Source organism: Ambystoma mexicanum, chromosome 4q (genome assembly GCF_040938575.1).
Source record: "Ambystoma mexicanum isolate Mex_15411 chromosome 4q, UKY_AmexF1_1, whole genome shotgun sequence".
NCBI classification, from domain to species: domain Eukaryota; kingdom Metazoa; phylum Chordata; class Amphibia; order Caudata; family Ambystomatidae; genus Ambystoma; species Ambystoma mexicanum.
In genome coordinates, this window is record NC_090928.1 from 575,932,306 (window position 1) to 575,955,185 (window position 22,880).

General features: G+C 49.7%; 1 protein-coding gene across 1 annotated transcript in view; it reads right to left on the reverse strand.

Annotated features, from left to right (window-relative positions):
- NMBR (neuromedin B receptor) overlaps positions 1-22,043 on the reverse strand; it is a 673,932-nt gene extending 651,889 nt beyond the window's left edge. The window contains exon 1 of the mRNA XM_069608116.1: positions 20,930-22,043. Within this exon, the coding sequence (XP_069464217.1) occupies positions 20,930-21,333 (404 nt within the window). The 5' untranslated portion in view covers positions 21,334-22,043. The remainder of the gene's footprint in view (positions 1-20,929) is intronic.
- Between the last annotated feature and the right edge of the window lie 837 nt (positions 22,044-22,880).

Consider the following 22,880-nt stretch of genomic DNA (forward strand, 5'->3'; position numbering starts at 1 on the left):
TGGACTACTGTGCTGCAGAGCCGTGGCTGTCACTGCGGCTGGTGGGGGCACACATGTGCCCTCCGAACCGGCTATGTGCCACTGGTGGAGCAGGCGCTACGGCTCAGGCTACTGATGCAGCAGAGCACAAGCACGTGCCATGCTTTTGGCATGAAGCCTACCTATGAAAGGGGGATCTGATCAGCATATTACCCTTTCAAAGATGGAATTACATGCATCATTTTATCTACTAATACAAATTTAAAAAGCCAGGTGGCAATTCCTCATAGCTATGTCAAAGGTTTCTCAACACACGGAAGTAACAACTTTGGACAAAGATAATGCTGTGGAGTTTCTTAAAGTAAGCACATTTATTTTAAATATGAAGACGTGCTGGATCTATACATATGAAACAGTCATGGGCGTAGGACATGGGGGGACAGGGTGGACAAATCCCCTCCACAATTTTAAGTGGGGGGGATACAATGGCATTTATCCCCCCGGAATGTGTGTCTCTCTGCAGCATGTAAAATATGGTCTGCAGTCTGTGCAGTGATGTCAGCGTGCAAACCTCAGACTGTCTGAGCGGGTAAAACAAGAACTCTGCTGCTCGTTCATGCGTGCCATCTATCCCATACCCCCCCCCATGCCTGCACATTTAGAGCGTGCCCTGGGAACATACTGCCCCTGCGAGTGCGCAGTCCATTGCTGCTCCGCCACAGCTTCCAGACCAAAGGAGAAACCAAGCAGCGACGTGCGCTCCTGATAGTGACTGACTGACAGCGTGTGTATTGAGGCAGCAGTGAGACATAGTGAGACTCCGACTGCTGCGACTCGACAGAGAGACCTCAGTTTAGCTACTGTACTTAAGGTAAGTCAAATTGGCCACCTCGGCCCTCTTCCAGGTGCAGTGCAGGTCGGCATGGGTTGGGGAGGATTTATTAGAGGGAACGTCATAGTTTCTAAATGCGCTGCGCATTGCAAACGGATCAGGGAAGGAATCCTGGCCTCTTAATCTGTTTCATAAACCAGTGAGGGGCGAACCCTAGTTTTATTTCATGAATCAACCATTCGAACAGGAAAAGACAGTGGCTGTGGCAGAGGGGAGGTCTGTGCATTACCTTTGTTGTAAATCAGTTTAGGCCCATTGGAGGCAGATGTTTTCCTGCAACCACTACATGTTGAAAGCCACGTCTGTCCTTTTCAAACAGCTCCTACAGTGTTTTTGTGCAACGTTCACACGCACTTTTAAAGTCCATACAATAATAATAATAATATATAATAATATAATAAAATTAAAGTCGTTTTACTTTTGTCAACATCCAGACGTAACTTACTGTTCTTGGTAACGTAAGGGGATTTGTGCAAGTCCCATTGGGCTGGGTGGCTTCTCCCGCCGTGGCAGATGTAGTAGCTGGGGCAACCACTCCAGTTCTGTGGCTGCAGAGACTGCTCTGAGGAGCGCAGCAGACAGAGCCTGCCCCCCTCATGGCGCACTTGGCTGGTTTGGTTTTCCCTTAGCTTTCGCCCCAGTGAAGGGAGCCTGAGAGCAGGTGTTTTCGGGACAGACATAAAAGATCTATCGATCATGTGGTCCACAGGGTTGATTGCGAGTGGGATAGAATTGCTGCTTTATTCTTCTGAGGTTGCTCAAATAAATGCCATTGCGTTATGTAATAATAACCCATGCTGTTTAAACACCCTGAAACCATTGTGTCATTAAAAAAATGGTAAATACGACTATAACATTGAAAGTAAACGTAGTGTTAAGAGCGAAGACAGAGCTGGAGTCGGGTGTCGCCGGTAATGGCCAGTGTAGAAGCGCGTGTTAGCACTGACTCATCTGGTCTCAACATATATACACTTACCAGTGAATCTATCCCTTCGTGCTGCCTGGCTAATGCAGATTTTATGCCCCTGATCCATGTGTCCTCTCTCCCAAGCTGATTGAACCTCACCCTTGCCAACCTGTACACCCGCTACCCCCTTCATGTGCCTTGCCTCCTGAGTTGCTGAGCATTGCTACTAAGTGGCCGCATGGCAGCGCCCACAGCCAGTCCTGGTATTTTAGATGGCATGTATGTTAGAATTTGTAGCTTCATATTTACTACTAAAAACGTGGACCTTCAAGTCCCAGCACACAGTGTTCACAACCAGTGCTGGCAAGCTGTTGTGAGTGGCATGGGGACACTGCCAGCTGTCAACCGGCTCGCTGTGATTCCTGCCTCTCTGCCTAGCAGCTACATGAGCTACCGGGGGGGCAGGAACGCTGCCACTAGTGGTCTTAGTCCAGAGACCGGTGTATCTGGGGAGGGTATACAGAGTGCAGGGGCTGTCTGCGCAGGCACTGCAGCCCACGGGGAAGAGGGACAGTTAATGTGTAATGTATTGTTTTTCAATGCAATTGCTGCGGTCCTGCGCCCGGCAGTAGTATGTTGCATGTATCGCTGCTTTTCCATTATCTATTGCATGCAGTGCCATGCTTTTTCGGGATTTTCCACATGCAGTGCCTCAATTTCTGTGCAAGTGGAATTTACTGCTACTGCTTGCATGGCTGTAAAGCCTGAATCAAGCGATGTGCCAGAATTTTCTGCATGAGGTCCCTGCAAAAGTTTGCTAACGATTTTACTGGGAGATTTTCTACCAAACCCTAAATGAGGCCCTATGCGCCTCATTACAGGTATGGTGGGAACAATAAAAACGAGTGGTATTTGACATACTTCCTAGTTTTAAAATACCACCTCATTACTAGTTGGGATCACACAGGCTATTTATCGCATGGGTTGGCCCGGGGTTGGTGTGTGCTTGTTTAGGCTCTGCAGAGTTCGAATTCGGATTTAGGAACCATAACAAAACACGGTATTGCTTTGCGGTAAAATAGCAGCAGCCATTAGCACTACTTTCCTTCTAGTCTGGGGCAGAATCAAAACACTATGCTTCACTTTTAAACTGCTTCTTTCAAAAAGCACAAAGTTTCCCTGACAGTTTTTTCCATAGCCTGCAGCACGGTCCGGAAGATACATGTTGACCCAGTAATCAGAAAGTTGCCCCTTTTCTGCACTTGTTTGTTCCACTAGCATGGAAATGTTCTCTTTGGGTTGGGAGGTTTCGGTCTTTCGGGGAGGAGGGTGCATTTGAACATTTCATTCCTATGCTTTTGCTCTTATGTGGCGTTCAACACTATTGTGGATTCATGCTTTTGCTCTAGTCACCCTGTACCCTTTGCACTGCTGCCATCTGTAATCCAGGAGCTTTGCTCCGCCCCTTACAAGCCATGCTGTTATATCTTACACTTGCTTCAATAAAATGTGTTTTCAGAGAGAGGGACTCTCCACCACTTACAAAAACGAACTGATATTTAGAACAAAAACGGAATAAATACCTCTGACATTATTGACTAAGCAGTCACGTAGCGCACAGCGTGCAGCCAACATAAATAAATGGCCCATATGAGGGTGTCCTGTGGCTTAAGCACTGGCTGTTAATATTACCGAACGTGATGGTATTTATCATCCTCAAAAGAAAATGTAAAAGGGCAGTGGAATGCAAGGACTGAGGCATAATGTGTAAATACTACAAAGACCCCACAGCACAACACCCCGAAAATAAGTGCAGGTCAGTCACTTACATCAAGCTACTTGTCTCCTGGTGACGGTGACCCGAGACAGCACTGTATGGATTGGCCTCATTAGCGGGCCAACTCTTTCCCCGTGGACCTGCGTGTCAGTGCACATTTCTGTCCATGCTCCATTGCAGTTTGTTTCCTTTCCCTTGTGTTGTGTGTTTGCCTCCCAGTGCTCCCCTAGGGTATATGCAGTATTAATACTGTTGCTGTGAGAAGACGCATGTTGCCATCTTCCCTTCCGTTCCCTTAGCACATCCAGAACAGTGCACTATTTTATGGAAGTTCAAGTGGCTTATAATTCCCATTAGCCACTTGCCCCCCGTCACCCCCTGCTGGGTCCAACATGGACTTCATCACCACAGAGCGTTGAGTGTATGTATAATGATACTGCATACAGCGCAGGTGAGGCAACCATGTGACCTGTAGAAGACCCCAAAATGAGGTACGACAATGGAGCATGACTAATAGTTATAGAAAAGCACCCAAGGATATCGAGGGTGCTCTGAAGACTGGGGAGAAAGTGCTGAGTAAGTGTACAGATGAGAGTTGTGGGGTGCTGGCCCTGGGGAATGGGAATCGAGGGACTGGGGTGCAGTAGAGTGTGGGACTGCAAAGTGAAAAGGGGTAGAAAGGGTGCAGAGGACAGAAAAATAGGGGACCAAGGGAGGGGAGAGATGGGAACAAGAACGGAGTGCAGATGAAGGCAGCCGGTTAAGAAAATGTCTTGAGGAACTGGGAACATGGATGACATTGAACTGATTGAAGATGAACGGTAGTAAAACCGAGGTCCTGGTTGTAGGTACTTCCACTCCTCAACTGTTTTGGACAGCTGATTTCTGGCTCACTTCCCTAGGCCTTCTCCCTACGCCAGTTCTGTCAGTTAGGAACCTAAGGTGCGGATTTCTGACACCCTGACCATGGATGAACCGGTCAATGTGGTCTGTAGATCCGGTCATTTCAAACTTCGGGTTCTCCGGAAAGGGACTCCCTTTCATTCCTACAGCCAATCAAGCCCCGGTGGTTGCTGCCCTGGTCCTCAGTGTATTGGACTATGGCAATTCACTCTATCTGGTGCAACCTGGTTACCTGACTGGCGCCTGCAGTTGTTTCAGAATGCTGCAGCAAGATCTATCATCCGTCCCCCTTTCTGAGCCCATATGACTCCTTTGCTGAGGCAACTTCACTGGCTCCCAGTCGTTCACCGGATCATGTTCAGGTCTATGTGCATTGTGCACCGAACCTTCTATGGTGTGGGAGCAGAATTTCTGCAAGCCAAGTTCATCCGCTACTTGCCTACTTGCTCTCTTCGTTCACAAGCCACCCTGCGGGTGGCAGTGCCCTGTTTTAAGTTAGCTTGAAAAGGAGGATGGCCTTTTCAGTTGCAGCCGCAAAATTGTGGAACGGCCTGCACCTTTCCCTGTGGGAGACCATCGACCACTTTGCCTTCCGTCGGAAACTGAAGACCTTGCTTTTCTAGTAACAGCAACTCGGAAATATTCCTCATCTCCCCAGCGCCATGATGCCTTCGGGCGAATGTGCGCTAAACAAATACAGCTAACATAACAAAGATAGGGATAGTTTGCAGCACGGGTGACCAGTGTGTGCAGGGGAAAAAGGGGTGCAGGAAAGACCAGAACAAAGGGAGAGTGGTGTAGGGCAAGAATGGCATAGGAGGTGCTTTGTGTTTTGCAAATGAGAGAGAAGTACAGACAAGTGAGAAAGTGTAGAGGGCAATGTGTCAGAGGAGTGACTTGGTGTGGGGTGCAGAGAAGGGACTTGGGAGAAAAGGGTGTACAGCAGACGAGAATTTGGAGTAGAGATGATATATGTGATTTAATACGTACTGCTATTTTAATTTTGTGAAAAGTTGAGTTCTTTGACTAAAACACAATAAATAAATTTAAAAAAAGCAAAGTCCCAAGGTGTCCCATGTCCCCCCCCAGATTGTATGGGTCTCCTAGACCCCTGGAAACAGTTGTGTGTGTTAAAGGATAAGGTCACCGTGTCGTAGCAGCATAAAAGGCAAGAGATGACTAGCCGTGCAGTCGGACCTCCCTTTTTACCATGCCTAGTGTAAAGCGCGGTAGAAAGCAGTGTGATGAGCATGCAGCTCATCAGCAAGGGCTATAGTACCAGTGCTCCTTAGTGCATGCACCAACCACTGCCAAGAAGGGTTATACTTTTCATTGCCCAGTAGAAGTGTTTCCAATCTTGAACGGGGAACCCTTTTGGGACAGCTGGCTCGATTCCTTTTGTTTTCTGTATTTGACAACAATCATGTATAGGTGTAACTGACCATTATATGAGTCCCCCAGGATGTAGGATGTTGCACTGAACAACAAGCTCTAGGTGGGGCATTATCACCGTGTTGTTATTGACTTGCTTTATATGTATAATTTGAAATATAGTATACTTACTGAATGCTTGTTTGTAGGACCCTTTGCCCTACTGAATAAATAAATCATTTACTTTTTTATATTTCACTGTGTGCTTTCTAACAGATTTATTGTAATAGAATGTATTACAGCCACGTGCCCTAGCAAGGGAGTGGCTTTATCAAATAGGAATTTGAAGTGATTCTTTTAGAGGACTCCCCTTTGTTCGATAGTGGCTTACTTTTAATGGTACAATACCAGCTCGTTTTGCTGGTCTCAGCAGGAATTCAAAGGCATGAATGGGCATTGTGTCTGAACCCCCTACTTGCGCCCTGAGCAGGCACGGTGGGCACTGGTTGGCTGTGTCTGTGGTTGACATTCCAGTGTGCTACATCATACCCAAATGTTCCCATTCAGTCGCCTTGAATAATCCCCCTTTCCAATCCATGGCAGCTGCCACAGCCCTACCAGCCTTTCCGAGGCACACACCTGTGTAACATGGTTCCATGTGAATATCTCGCTTGCAAAATGTTGTCTGGGAGGTGTTGTTTCCCCCGAACCCTGAAATACTATCGCCAAATATTTCAGGACGGGTGTCATTTACGACTCTAAACTCCAGTCCTTGAATACTTAGGGAAAGTGTTTGATGTTTAGTCAGGGTGCAAATCTGGGGAAATGTCGCCCGCTGCCGACATTTTGCTTGGCAACATTTTCATTGGATACCTTTCAAATTGAATTTCCATGTGTGAAAGTTCGTAAAGACTGAGGTCAGATTGTATTGGAGCCTGTCAGATAGGCCTTAAACGTGACTAATACTGGCACAGGCCAACAGACTATCCAGAGGTACCTAAATATAGCGCAATTGGTTATGGCACCTATTGCTGCGCTCTATGCTTCCTGTGCCGGGTCCATGATCCATTCCTGACCAAACATCTCAATGAGTTAATGTTCCTAATCAGAAATACGTATGCAACCAGCAAGCTGCTGGTTTAAATCTCGGCTTGCCCTTCTCAGTAGGATTTTATTTAGATACACTCTAAAACTCCTAATAGGGCTCACCATTTACCTTGAAGACAGAATTCCCCATTACAACCTTAACAGAGTCCTCTGCTCCAATGACTATCTTCTGCTCATGGCTCCCAGATACTAAGGCAGAGGTGAAGCTGCCAGGTCTCTTAGGAGCAATCTGTCTATCGACATCCACCAAGCCACATCCTTGATCCTATGAGATGAGTATGTGATCATGCCTGCTAAAATTGCCCTGCTTGGCTATCCCAATTGACCTTGCCCTTTCAATTTATGTTGTAGTTTGTGATTTATAAACATTTTAATAAGCAACGGGTGTAGAACTCATTCTTCTCAGTCCAATATGTTTTCCTAATAACGAGACAGAACTCAGCATCTTCAGCAGGAGTGCCGCGTTCTCTTTGCGAATCGATGGTTTACTATGTGTTATGCAGCACTCAAAGCCATCCCGTGTGTCCTTCAAAGCTCTGTAAGCCCACCTTTCAGAAGACAGGCAGCATGCGCAGTAGCCACTGCAAGTGCTTCTCGGGAAGGTTGCTGTAGTTTAAAGCTTGCTATTATATTAATGGGACAGCATCACGACGTTCGTCAGCTGCTGGACAATGTGCGGGCAGCACCTAAGAAGGACTTCTCCTACCCTTAACAGAGTAGCAACAGGAATTCCCCGCAGGGCCGCTTTATTCCCAGTATTATTGGACTAGTGCTAGTTTTCAGCCTGAGCACAGAGGCCAATGATGAAATGGGCATGGAGTGCACACACGTCTCTTGCTATCTGGAGCAGCGATGATGACCACTGTTACGTTGAAGAGAGCTTTCACAAAATCTCGTTCTCCCATGACTGACCGTTACAGGACACTACTCCAGCCATACGCGCCTTTCAGAAATGTTAGCTAATGTTATAATACATGGCGTGATCTCGACGGAAAAGACAGTCTTTCATTGAAGCCACGCTGCATCCCCTGATAGGCAAATGTGGAAAGAATGACAAAAATGCACAGTAAAGTCTCAGAGGTTGCTTAAATCCACACCAGTTATGACGTTCTGGAGCAAGCAGAAGCCCCCAGCTAGACATTTAGGAGCTCATTTTTCTCCCATCCATAATTTGGCAGCACAGAGCCATTAAGTGTAGAGATACACGTAGGTGGCTCGCCGCCACACACATGTGGGTCATTTGCATGGCAAACTGATAATGTCCAGGGCAAAAGGCGGCGTACATGCGGGTGCATCGCCTTTTGCCCTGCACATTTACCTGCCATACTCGCATGGCACAACGTTTAATTGTAATTGTGAACGCTGCCTACCATGCGAACATGGTAGGTAGTGTTTACAATGGATCCCTATTGAGTCTGCCTGCATTATGTTGGTGCATAAAGCTGGCGGTCTCCATAGTGATCCCCAGAATTTGCTCCATCATGAAAATGCATGCTGGGGCATTTGTAGGGCAGAGAGGAAGGGAGGCGGTGGAAATGCAAGTTGTGTTCCTCGCCTCCTCTCCGCTATACACATGCATGAAAATGGGGTGTGATGTAAACATGTGTAAAGGTCATACGAAAGGCTTCTACGTATGTTTAGGTTACGCCCCCCAAGGAGCATGAGCCCTTTAGAGGAGATTCATTAATACAGGAAGATGAAAGAGTTGAGATCCTTACCATCCTATAACTGCTCACATAATTACTAAGCACTATCCAAAGGCAGGGCGAGGATGGTGCAAGTACAGCCAGGCCGCAGGGCACCTCAAATACCAGAACTGAGTAAAAACATGGCAGATCAATTACAGAAGAGAATTAATTTACCCACTTGTAATGTGCAACGTAGAATGTGGACACAGCTGCAGCCCGTTAATGCCACCACGGCGGTCCCAACGCCACCTAGTACACGGTTGCCATGTCTGATCACCCTGAGAGCAAGCCACACTTAACGACTACTTCAGCAAAGTTATTGCAGAAGTTTGCAAAGCCTGACAGCCTTGATAGAACAAGCCCCAATCATTAGCAACCAGGAGAGCAAGCGTGCACTAACACGCACAATCAGGCTGCCAAGTCGGCTGGTGCTGAGAGAGCAAGCTGCACGCGCCAACCACTCTGGGGTGTCGGGGAGGAGGGTCCTAATCAGGTAAGTGCTCCCTGACTTGAGCAGATCTGTATGTCTCGCCCCCCAGAAAGCTGTCAGCACCAAGAGGCGCCGTACACTTCTAGTGTGAGTTGTTGCGAGTATCGCTTGGTTATCTCAATCATTGTGAAAGTCTTCAGTGTTGCTATGGCAGCTTTGGGGTCTTCCTTTTAACGGATTACTTATTCTATGGGCTTTGTTCCGTGGCACCTTTTCCAGAGGGGTGCAATGTCCCTGCAGGCTGCGCCTCCTCAGCAATGGCTTTGCCTGGCACCCCGAGTTTCTGGTGGCAAAGGTGTCCCTTCAAGAGAAGCCCGGTGGTGTGTGTTCACATGACACTGCACTCAGGTGGCTATATCTTCCTTACCAAAAAAACACAAGGAGGTATAAGGGACACAACGCCCTCCTCTAACCATCCCTCATATAGGTACACAACCTTTAGAAACAAACTGAAAATAGCTAGAGGGGCAACGTGATCTTTTGCATCAAACTGAATGCCATGGGGGACCAAGTTAGTCGACAGGAGAAGTGCGTCTAGTCAATTAAATCGTGAAGCATAAGGATTTACAAAAATAGACAATTTTATGAGGTTCCAAAAACCAAGATCAATTTCTAAAAAAAAATTTGGAACCGGTTGCAAGACAACATACCATGTGGATAAAATTATGTATTCAGCTAGAAACAAATACTCAATCAAAACACAGTACAAAAGTGTCGCAGACATCAGTCGACATTATTATGGGCTTAATGGACAGCCCTATAATGTTGGTTGTGTCAAAAAAGTGTCTTGTGCTGTGCAAATCCGCAATTCAAACGCATCCAACTCTGCAATCATACTTATCATCACTCACTCATACACATACTCTCAACAGATTCTTCCAACATGTTTCTTTCCAAGTCTGAATGTGTAAAATGTTAAAGGAAATTCGTCAGGGACTGTCTGTGATTGGCTCTGTGCACTGTATTCAGCAGTTAGTAATACAACAACATAAAATAATGTTTTGAAACTTATTGCAAAACAAAACACAAAGAGAAAACAACAGGTATGTGCTTAGACGACACTTCATAACCAGTGAAATGAATTAAAGGTTAAGTGGGCGTCCATCTCTAACTATTTCGACAACTGGTAGCCCAGGACATCACCATACAACTATGGTAGCGAGAGGAATCGTGTTGGGCTGTGCAATACCCAATTTCGAAAGTCTAATGGCACCGTCCAGCAAAAGTCGGAGCTCTGGTTTTTAGCGTTCAGGCAGCGGGGTGATACATAGTGCATCTTAATTGGCTGTGGATTGCAGGAAAAGTCGTCTCTTAACAGATGCTGTGGTGCAGCGTTTATTCGCCTTAGTGGATGGCTGAGTACAGCGATGTCACCGATCGACGTGGCTGGGGGCCGTATGTGCTTTGGTACATGGAAGAGCCCCCGTGAATTGAGGGAGAAAGGCAACTCAACCTGTTGGAGGATACGCCATTAATGGCGATAGGTCCTCGCGCCTAGTGCGACCGAAAAATCGTCTGGTTCCGGAAGTGTGTCCTTCCCAGGACACCGTGCGTTTAATGTTCCCTGCTGTCCCTCACTGTTTCAGACAACAAAGTTACAGTTATTACACAAGCATAGTTATGTCGTGTACCTGGAGTTACAACTTCTACAAAAATACACTCTGATGGGGTCACAAGATGGGCATGAAGCTGCGCTGGACTCACAAACCCAGGGCACGGTGTAAAGTTGCTGAACCTTAAACGAATCATGGAGGTCTCTCTTTGCTCTGTCTTTGAAACAGAGCATTGCGAAGTGTGTACGGGTATCAAAGGCTGTCTCTTCCCTCAAGAGGAGTCGTAATCAGCGGTCCTTTTGTTTCTGGTGGCTCAGCAGCACCAGAGCCAATGTCCACGGAGAGTATGCCCTCTGATGAGCACAAGGGAAATGTGCTTAGCTTTAAAAGGTGACAATTTGCCTCAACATTATGTTTATACTCTCTTCGATACAACTATGCTTCTGCTGAAGGGGGAAGGAAGGAAGGAAGGAAGGAAGGAAGGAAGGAAGGAAGGAAGGAAGGAAGGAAGGAAGGAAGGAAGGAAGGAAGGAAGGAAGGAAGGAAGGAAGGAAGGAAGGAAGGAAGGAAGGAAGGAAGGAAGGAAGGAAGGAAGGAAGGAAGGAAGGAAGGAAGGAAGGAAGGAAGGAAGGAAGGAAGGAAGGAAGGAAGGAAGGAAGGAAGGAAGGAAGGAAGGAAGGAAGGAAGGAAGGAAGGAAGGAAGGAAGGAAATAAATAAATACATTAGGGAGCTCATTTTCCATCTGCATAATGTGAAAAGCATGCATTAAAAGCATGTGTAAAATGTCATGCATGCTTTTTACATTTCACCAGATGTTCTTTAATGTGTATGGCAGAGCAGGGACAAGGAGTGGACTTGCGCTTCTCCCAGTCCCCATCCGCTCGGCCACACAAATCCTCGTGCCTTATTTCCAACGTCTGGTTTTCACGCTGGCGGGAATGCATTGGATGCCTATGGAGTGCGTCTGATTTTTACAACTATTGGGTGCAGGCAAATTCCACAGGAATCCATTTTAAATTATACCTGCCATGTGTAAATGGCAGGCGGCATGTACACACTTTCATACCATTTGCACGACTAATTTCAAAAAGGAAGAAAGGCTATTTCACCTATGTTTACATCTTCTATTTGCACTTCATAGTGAAAATAATGACACACACACGCGCACGCACGTGCGCGCGCGCACGCTTCTGGAGCACAGGAATTACAGTGGCCCCATCCCGTCTTTTGGTGGGGTGTAGCTCTAGAAAACCTGTGAGACTCCCCCTGAAGCCCATTTCCTTATACCAGGTAGCGTTAACACTCAGAGGCCCTGTTTTACACGAGTGTTTTACAATGGCACAATCCAAACATTTCACTGTGAGCGGCGAGGTTCTTAACACCGAACGGGAGAAGGAGCTTTGTTCTCATTAAAGCACACCTTCCTCGCACGTCCGCAATTCAACCACAAAGTGATCATTGTGCAGCGCAAATAACACATCAGAAGACACTTCGCAGAGAAGGATCACGGGACCCCAAAGGAGCAAAGACCAGTACAGGAGCAACACTCTGGCGGGGGTACACTGAAGTGGGACTGTGAGCAAAGGAGGACACATTTTATCAGAATTAGAGCTCAGAATTCGTCCAACAAATAGTTCTATTGTAGACTCAGAGCACCTGGGGGAGTTCTAGCTAGAGGTGTTTAATCCTATAGCCTATCACATGCATCAGGTCTGTCTAGGCAAATGTCTCCCGAGACCCCTAACACCTTTAGCAGGTATACCTAGAGGAATGTATGCTTAGACCCCTAGCACCTATAGTAGGCCTACCTAAAAGTAGGTCTCCCTGGACCACAATCACCGATAATACGTCTCCCTAGATCCCGGGTGCCTGTGTTAGGTCTGCTAGGGGAAAAGCCTGCCTCAACCCTGAGCATCTGGACCAGATCTTCCTCGAGAAAACCCTGATTAGATGCCTTTCCCCTCTAGCAGGACCTCTACCCGGGGGACAATCTGCCTTGACCCATACCACCTGCTTTAGGCCGGCCAAGGGAATAGGCTCTCTAATCCACATAGCCGGTCTACCTAGCAGAAAGCCTAGATAGATGTATTTAACCCATAGCAGGTCTACCTAGCGGAAAGCCTGGATAGATGTATTTCACCCATAGCAGGTCTACCTAGCAGAAAGCCTGGATAGATGTATTTCACCCATAGCAGGTCTATCTAGCGGAAAGCCTGGAGAGATGTATTTCACCCATAGCAGGTCTACCTAGCGGAAAGCCTGGATAGATGTATTTCACCCATAGCAGGTCTACCTAGTGGAAAGCCAGGATAGATGTATTCACCCATAGCAGGTCTACCTAGCGGAAAGCCTGGATAGATGTATTTCACCCATTGCAGGTCTATATAACGGAAAGCCTGGATAGATGTATGTCATCCATAGCAGGTCTACCTAGTGTAAAACCTGGATGGATGTATTGCCTCCCTAGCAGATCTACCCAGTGTAAAGCCTGGATAGATGCATTTCACCCATAGCAGGTCTACCCAGTGTAAAGCCTGGATAGATGCATTTCACCCATAGCAGGTGTACCTAGCGGAAAGTCCGCCTACACCCCAAGTGCCTGTGTTTAGTCTACCATGGGAAACATCTCTTCCCTAGACCCTGAGCACGTGTACAGGTCTACCTCGAGGAAAACCTGTCTGAAGGTCTCACTAGAGGCAAGTAAGCCTATACCACATCACAAGAACTAGTTCTACCTAGAGGAGATGTGGATTAGACCCCCATCGCCTATTTTAAGTATGTCTAGGGAAATGTCTCCCTAGATGGCTAGCACCTGTATCAGGTATACGTAGAGGAAAGTCTGTCTAAATCTTAGTGCGTACTGTAGGTCTACCGAGAGGTTGTTCTACCTAAACTACGATGACCTGTAGCAGGTCTATGGAGATACACGTCGGACTACACCTCTATAGCCTGTGGCAGAATTACCTAGGAGAAGGTCTCTCTAGACCCTTAGCACTTGCAGTAATTCTACCTAGAGGAAAGTCTATAAGGCTAACTTTCACCTGCAGCAGGTCTACCTGGAAGAATGTCTACCTATACAACTATCACCTACAGCAGAGCTTTAGAGAGGGGGGATTAACTAGACCCCTTTCCGCTAAAACAGGGCTTCCCACAGTTAAATATGGCTAGGCAACTATCCTCTGCAATATGTTTGCCTCCTTCGACCCCTAACACCTGCAGTAGGTCCTAGAGATAATTCTTCTCAGACACATTGTATCTGCAGTAATTCTACTTAAGAGAAGATCTACCTAGAACCCTATCACCTGCAGCCGGTCTTCCTAGAGCAGGGTTATGCAACCTTTGGCTCTCCAGCTATTTTGGATCACAACTCCAATCAGACTTAGCTAGTATAGTCCATGGTGAGGAATCATGGGAGTTGTAGTCCAAAACATCTGGAGAGGCGAAGGTTTCAGACCCTTGTCCTGGAGGTATGCATACCTAGGCCTCTAGCACATGCAGCTGGTCTATTTAGAGAAATGTCTGCCTAGACACATATCACTTAAAGCAGGCCTCAAAGAGCAGGACCCTTCCAGTGCAGTCCTCAATTGCCCGACCCTTGACTGGTTTTCGCAAAAGCCGTTGACTATGTGCATAACTCCCATTCAGATTCACTATACCCATATGTATTTGTGTTTATGTGACGAACACATTGAATTAATGAGGTCCCAGATCCAGTGGGATACCAACCAAGACTCCTACCACCTACAGTAGGTCTACCGAGATAAAAGTCTACAGAGAACCCTATAAGATGCAGCAGATCTTCCTAGAGTAAAGTCTGACTATATCAGTATCACCAGCCATATGTCTACCTAGAGTGACAGCTACCCAAACCCCAAGCACCTGCAGTAGGTGCTAGGGGTGTGCAGATGCTAGACCTCTAGCATCTGCAGTAGGTGCTAGGGGTGTGAAGATGCTAGGCCTCTAGCATCTGCGGTAGGTGCTAGGGATGTGCAGATGCTTGACCTCTAGTACCTGCGGCAGGTGAAAGGGGTGTGCAGAAACTAGACCTCTAGCATCTGCGGTAGGTGTTAGGGGTTTGCAGATACTAGACCTCTAGCACCTCCGGTAGGTGCTAGAGGTGTGCAGATGCTAGACCTCTAGCATCTGCGGTAGGTGCTAGGGGTGTGCAGATGCTAGAACTCTGGCATCTGCAATAGGTGCTAGGGGTGTGCAGATGCTAGACCTAGAGCATCTGCGGTAGGTGCTAGGGGTGTGCAGATGCTAGACCTCTAGCATTTGCAGTAGGTGCTAGGGTTGTGCAGATGTTAAACATTTAGCATCTGCTGTAGGTGCTCGGGGTGTGCAGATGCTAGACCTCTAGCATCTGCGGTAGGTGCTAGGGGTGTGCAGATGCTAGACCTCCTCCTATCACCTGCAGTAGGTGCTATGGGTGTGCAGATGCTAGACCTCTAGCATCTGCAGTAGGTCTCCCAAGGGGACGGTCTACCTAGACCCCATCACCTGCTGCAGGTCTAAAGAAAAATCTGCATGGACTCTGGTAATCTGTAGCATGTTTAGAGAAGAATCTATGTAGACCCCAATCAGATGCAGCGGGTATAGAGAAGAACATGGACTCCAATCGGCTGCAGTATGCCTAGAGAAGAATGTATGTAGACCCTGATCAGCTGCAACATGTCCACAGCAGAATTTGCATAGACCTTGATCAGCTGCAGCATGTATAGAGAAGAATCTGCATAGACTTGGATCAGCTACAGTATGCCTTGAGAAGAATCGACGTAGACCCTGATCTGCTGTGGTATCCTGCCTACATAGTTTCCTTCTTGGCAACCTTGTAGAGCTCAACGAGTCAACTACAAGGGCAAGCTACATGGATGCCTATCCCATATCCACACACTTCTGTTGGCGGGCCTGTGTTTGTGCTTGCCTAGTACCCTGGAATGCATTTTGAACCTGTAGTCAGTCAACCTGGTGGAAATTGAACCTAGATCCAGACAATGTAATTGTAAACCCACTCTTGTCAACCGGGCCCCAAGCAACACCCACCTAGACCTCTGTGGGGGTCTTATTTGACCCCCGTATTGCATTTCCCGACACCTACAGCTGATCCACTAGTAGGAATGTGTTCCTTTAGTGCCTGTCTTTCCATGAACCTCAGAAACTTGAGCTTAAGGGTCTTCCCAGGGTCCGATAACAAGGGCTTTAAGTGGGCTGTGCGAGGAGTCCTGTCAGTCTCCAAAATCTCATCCTGAGCAGGGGGCTCCCTCAGCTCCCACCACAGAAAACCAGCAAAGTGATTTCGCCTGTGTGTGTCATTAGGGATCTGGAAATGCCAGGATTCACAAGAAGCAAAAGGAATGCATTTCAGGCGATTAGAACTGCGAAAGCAGGAAGAAGGAAGAAGCAATTATTTACAAGCAGTGCAATTAACACATGTATGGCTGTCACGGGTAAGAAAGTATGAATGAGCGTTCTGTTAAATGAAAGGAATGCATTTAGGGAATCTACCCGTCAATCTTTGCTGACGCAGGACAGGCCAAGCCACACAAACGAATGCTCAAGCTGACCAAAAGAATCTATATGGCTCTTGATTTGCAAACATTTTACTGTTACAGTGATTGCTATGACAAATTAAATCAGCACCAACTCCAGCGTGCAGATACAAAAGGTTGCATGCTTGAATCCGTTTCACACACACTTGTCGAATATAAGACTATGTGCTCATTCTGACGTTCCCAGAATGCTCTTTGGCTTTATGTAAATGAACAAGAATCATACATTGGAGATGTTTGTCCAGTCCCTTTTCTCAAAAGAGGTGCATGTACAGAATTAGGGTGATTTACTCACTGAAGTAATTGTTTATATAATGAGTGAGAGTGATATGTATTTAAAGACGGTGATTTGTTCACAAACCAAGCTAGAGAAAGATGCATTTACAATTTGCAGACTGGATGCAAACAAGACCACTTAAGGCAATACTGTGTGACCAGAAATACATTTTGCAGGGTCTCCTGCTGGTTTGCTTGGCAGAGGTGCCCTAAGCCTCCTACCGCCTTTAGGTCCCAGCCAGCACTCTTTGGGCAACGCCCCTGCCCTAGGCCACACACCCTTGTACAACGCCCCCCCCTATCGATTTAACATCACACTTAAAAGCATTACCTTTAACAGTTTAGCTTCGGAACTACATACTATGGGGCTGATTTACAAAGTGTTTTTCGTACAGATTTTCCCATTGAAAAATGCGTTTGTAAATCAGGCCCCAATTCTTGTGCTATGTATACTTTGAACCCGTTATATCCCCATACACCTGAGGCAGCGCGACACAGCAGAATGTTCACCTAGAACCCAGCAACCTTTGCAGCCGCCTAGAATAGGTACACCGTGGCACCTATTACTTTGCCCTAAACTATATTCCACTAAACCTTGTTTGTTTCTTTATTTATAGCACTCGCCAGACCCAGAGGTATCATAGTTATAATAGTCTTCAAAACCTGAAATGAGTCTACCTAGGTGCAGCCCTATGGAGACTCCAGTAGCATCCCCATGCGCCTGCAGTAGGTCTCCCCGGAGGGAACCTCTTCTGAGACTCAAGACGCATCCCCATGCGCCTGCAGTAGGTCTCCCCGGAGGGAACCTCTTCTGAGACTCAAGACGCATCCCCATGCGCCTGCAGTAGGTCTCCCCGGAGGGAACCTCTTCTGTGACTCAAGACGCATCACAATGCGCCTGCAGTAGGTCTCCCCGGAGGGAACTCCTTCTGAGACTCAAGACGCATCACCATGCGCCTGCAGTAGGTCTCCATGGAGGGAACCTCTTCTGAGACTCCAGTAGCACCCCCATGCGCCTGCAGTAGGTCTCCCCGGAGGGAACCTCTTCTGAGACTCAAGACGCATCCCCATGCGCCTGCAGTAGGTCTCCCTGGAGGCAACCTCTTCTGAGACTCCAGTAGCATCCCCATGCGCCTGCAGTAGGTCTCCCTGGAGGGAACCTCTTCTGAGACTCCAGTAGCATCCCCATGCGCCTGCAGTAGGTCTCCCTGGAGGGAACCTCTTCTGAGACTCCAGTAGCATCCCCATGCGCCTGAAGTAGGTCTCCCTGGAGGGAACCTCTTCTGAGACTCCAGTAGCACCCCCATGCGCCTGAAGTAGGTCTGCCTGGAGGGAACTCCTTCTGGGACTCTAGTAGCACCCCCATGCGCCTGCAGTAGGTCTGCCTGGAGGGAACTCCTTCTGAGACTCTAGTAGCACCCCCATGCGCCTGCAGTAGGTCTCCCTGGAGGGAACCCCTTCTGAGACTCAAGACGCATCCCCATGCGCCTGCAGTAGGTCTCCCTGGAAGCAACCTCTTCTGAGACTCCTGTAGCATCCCCATGCGCCTGCAGTAGGTCTCACTGGAGGGAACCCTACGGGAACTCCTATAGCATCCCCATGTGACTCCTATAGCATTACAATGCGCCAGAAGTAGGTTTCCCTGGAGGGAACCCCATTTAGACCTCAGTATATCGACATCCCCATACATCTGCAGCAGATCTCCCTGGAGGGAACCCCTTCTGAGACTCCAGTAGCATCCCCATGCACCTGCAGCAGGTCTCCCTGGAGGGAACCCCTTCTGAGACTCCAGTAGCATCCCCATGCGCCTGCAGTAGGTCTCCCTGGAGGAAACCCTACGGAGACTCCTATAGCATCCCCATGCACCTGCAGCAGGTCTATTAACCCTTCCTGAGACTCCAGTAGCCTCTCCATGCACCTGCAGTAACTCTCCCTAGAGGAAAACCTACTCAGACTCCTGTAGAATCCCCATGCCTCCTAATGCGCTTGCAGTAGGTCTTCCGGGTGGGAACCCTACTGAGGCTCCAGTAGCATCCCCATGCCCCTGCAGTAGGTCTCCCTGGAGGAAACCCTATGGAGACTCCTATAGCATCCCCATGCGCCTGCAGCAGGTCTCTGAACCCCTCCCGAGACTCCAGTAGCCTCTCCATGCACCTGTAGCGGGTCTCTGAACCCCTCCTGAGGCTCCAGTAGCCTCTCCATGCACCTGCAGCAGGTCTATGAACCTCTACTGAGACTTCTCTAGCATCCCCCTGCGCCTGCACCAGATCTCCCTGGAAGGAGGGAACCCTACTGAGTCTTCTCTAGCATCCCCGTGGACCTGCAGCAGATCTCGGAACCCCTCCTGAGATTCCTGTAGCATCCCCATGCACCTGCAGTAGGTCTTCCTGGGGGGAACACTATTGAGGCTCCAGTAGCATCCCCATGCGCCTGCAGTAGGTCTCCCTGGAGGAAACCCTATGGAGACTCCTATAGCATCCCTGTGCACCTTCAGCAGGTCTCTGAACTCCTCCCGAGACTCCAGTAGCCTCTCCATGCACCTGTAGCAGGTCTATGAGCCCCTCCTGAGGCTCCAGTAGCCTCTCCATGCACCTGTAGCAGGTCTATGAACCCCTCCTGAGGCTCCAGTAGCCTCTCCATGCACCTGTGGCAGGTCTATGAACCCCTCCTGAGGCTCCAGTAGCCTCTCCATGCACCTGTAGCAGGTCTATGAACCCCTCCTGAGGCTCCAGTAGCCTCTCCATGCACCTGTAGCAGGTCTATGAACCCCTCCCGAGGCTCCAGTAGCACCCCCATGCACCTGCAGGAGGTCTCCCTGGATGGAACCCTATTGAGTCTTCTCTAGCATCCCCATGCGTCCCTGGAGGGACTAACACTGAGACTCCAGTTGCACCCCCATGCACCTGCAGGTGGTCTATGAACCTCTACTGAGACTTCTCATGCATCCCCATGCGCCTGCAGCAGATCTCGGAACCCCTCCTGAGACTCCTGTAGCATCCCCATGCACCTGCAGTAGGTCTTCCTGGGGGGAACACTATTGAGGCTCCAGTAGCATCCCCATGCGCCTGCAGTAGGTCTCCCTGGAGGAAACCCTATGGAGACTCCTATAGCATCCCTGTGCACCTTCAGCAGGTCTCTGAACCCCTCCTGAGGCTCCGGTAGCCTCTCCATGCACCTGTAGCAGGTCTATGAACCCCTCCTGAGGCTCCAGTAGCACCCCCATGCACCTGCAGGAGGTCTCCCTGGATGGAACCCTATTGAGTCTTCTCTAGCATCCCCATGCGTCCCTGGAGGGACTAACACTGAGACCCCAGTAGCACCCCCATGCACCTGCAGGAGGTCTATGAACCTCTACTGAGTCTTCTCTAGCATCCCCGTGCACCTGCAGCAGGTCTATGAACCCCTCCTGAGGCTCCAGTAGCATCCCCATGCGCCTGCAGCAGGTCTATGAACCCCTCCTGAGGCTCCAGTAGCCTCTCCATGCACCTGCAGCAGGTCTATGAACCCCTCCTGAGGCTCCAGTAGCCTCCCCATGCACCTGCAGCAGGTCTATGAACCCCTCCTGAGGCTCCAGTAGCACCCCCATGCGCCTGCAAGAGGTCTCCCTGGATGGAACCCTATTGAGTCTTCTCTAGCATCCCCATGCGTCCCTCGAGGGATTAACACTGAGACTCCAGTAGCACCCCCATGCGCCTGCAGGAGGTCTCCCTGGAGGGAACCCCGTCTAGACATCTGCCTGTTTTATTTGATTGTATGTGTATAGTTCTAAACGCCAAAGCGCTTTAGCAAAAAGAGTTCTGTCCACATGTGATGCAAACACAAATGAAACGAGTACAAGATGAGGTGAGCAGATGAAATTTAAGACGGGAGCGGAAAAGAGAAAAGGAGGACAGTGAGCGCGGGGGACGGGGAGAGCGTGCCAATGTTTGGGAGCTGGCAGAGAAAAGGAGCGAAAGAGCGAGTTAGCACATGGAGGGGAGGGACCGAAAGAAGAGAGATGAGATCGAAGAGAGCGAGAGGGTGAGTCAAAAGAAATGAGAGAGGGAAGATACCTAGGAGCCAGACCGTGGAGGAGGCAAACGAGGCAGAGAAAGTTAAAGTGTTGGCGGCATTCAAAGGAGAGCCACTGAAGGGCGGAAAGGGCAGAGGAGACGGATTGGCAGAGAAAAGAGGGCATATGGACATCCCCATGCATCTTTACTTTAAAAGGGGGTCCTAGAGGACCCACTATAAAGACCTCATTAAGAGCCCCGTGCTCCTGCGGTAGGTCTACCAATGGTAACCCCCTAACCAGACCCATATAACATCCCCAAACACCTAAAGCATGTCTACCTTAAAGACTCACTAGCCAGACCCAGGTAACACTCCCCGGGTCCTGAATAGGTCCTGCCCCCACGTGTTCCCGGAAAGCAGGCGCCCAGACGCGCAGCCCTTACCTGTCAGCGCTGAGGGCCGTGAGGGTGAAGACCGAGACCCCCACCGAGGTGAGCTGGATGGCCGGGATGAGCTTGCAGCCCACCTTGCCGAACATCCACTCCTCGAAGAAGTAGCGGGAGGCGTCGACGGGCACGCAGGTGAGCAGCAGCAGCAGGTCCCCGGCCGCCAGGCTGGAGATGAAGATGTTGGGCACGCTGCGCATGGCGCTCGTGCTCACGAAGATCTTCACCAGGGTGATGTTGCCCAGGAGCCCCACGGTGATGATGAGCAGGTAGAGCGAGGGGATGACGCAGCGGATGGCGAACATGGCGGTCTCCCGCTCGCCCTCGGGCGCCTCCGGGCCGCTCTCATTGCCGGCGGTGTCCCCCCAGCCGCTGCCGTTCCCGGCGACCTCCGAGGCCATGGGCTGCGGGGCGGGCGTGAGCGGCCTGCTCACCTGGGCGGCGGTTGGGATCGGAGAATGCAAACGCAGCAGGGAGACGGAGTTCCACCAGCCAAAAGTCGCGCGTCCCCCTCTTCGCTTCCCTCACACAACTCTAGGACAAATCTGAACTTATACCACGCGTCTTCCTGCTTGGAAACTTGTTCACTTCTGCATGGGCCAAAGTTTCAAAGTTACTAGCACGAGAGAAAGTCAGGCGGAGGATAGATATTGCCAAGGGTTTCCTTTCAAAATGGGACTTCTCCGTCTATTTTGGCTGCGCAGGGTTGGGGGGTTGCAGGCGTGGCGCAGAATCAATCGGTTGGGCGAATGCGGCGCCCCTCGACTGGAATAGGCAGTGTGGCGCCTTCTGGAGCCCACGCCTTAGACCCGGAGATCTGTTGGTAGGGGATTCTCATGGTCCATTCAGGAGGGGGGGGCGATCTCCACTCCTGCAGAGGACACCCCTGCTGTGAACCCGTCCGCGGTTTGAGGTTTCCAAGTTCCTCCGACTTCCAGTCAAGCTCCGCGGAGTTGTCTGAAGGGGGGCTGCGTGCCTGTGTCGGCTTATATCACTCCTCGCCTCCTCCTAATGGCTCCTCTGGTGGGTGGAGCTGCTTGCACTCCCTCCCCTCTCGGTAATGAGTGGAGGGGATCCAGGGAAGGCTTCTAGCCACCTGCTACAGATCAGGCGCTCCCCACTCGCTGCTGGGTCTCCAGGGGGCGGTGATTCTGGGCGGCAGCTGGGACGGGGATGAGGATCCGCAGCCCCCATCTTCTGCATGAGAAGAGGGTCCACAGCCGGAATGGCCAGCTTTCCAGCCGGCAGGACTACTCGCCCAAGTGTTGTCTGGACACCAGGTTGGATAACTTGAACGGGCGATGTCCAGGCAGCGGTTCTGATCCTGGGCACATGTGCTATCCAGGCAGCGGTGCTGATCCTGGGCACATGTGCTATCCAGGAAGCGGTTCTGATCCTGGACACTTACGCAGTCTGGGCACCGAGGCGGGTCCTCGGGCGCGTGCGCTATCCAGGCACTAGTGCTGATCCTGGGTACGGCGCTGTCCAGAGACGGGCACTAAATCAGGGCACGGGCGCCGTCGGACACAAAAAAGTGCTTACGTGGGCTGTAAAGAGGTCAGGGTGGTGCTAGGCACAGGCGCAGTCTATACGCCATTGCTGATCCTAGGCACGGGTGCTGTCCGCACCCCAGGGATGATCCTGGCCACGCAAGGTGTCAAGACACTGTTGCGAAAGCATGGCACGTGCACGATCATACACCAGTTATTATATTGGGCTGTAGAGTCCCGTGGTAATATTGCGTGCAGGCGCTCTCCAATTGGCGATCCTGGGCACGGACGGTGTGAGACAGTACGAATACGCTGTTGTAATGCACGCAGTGTGATCCTGGGCACAGGCGCTGTCCTGGATCAATTTAGTGCTGATCCTGGGCACTGGCGCTGTCCAGACTCTAGTGCTGATCTTGGGCACAGGCTGCCTCCTTCTCACTATAACAGTGTTGGCTCCT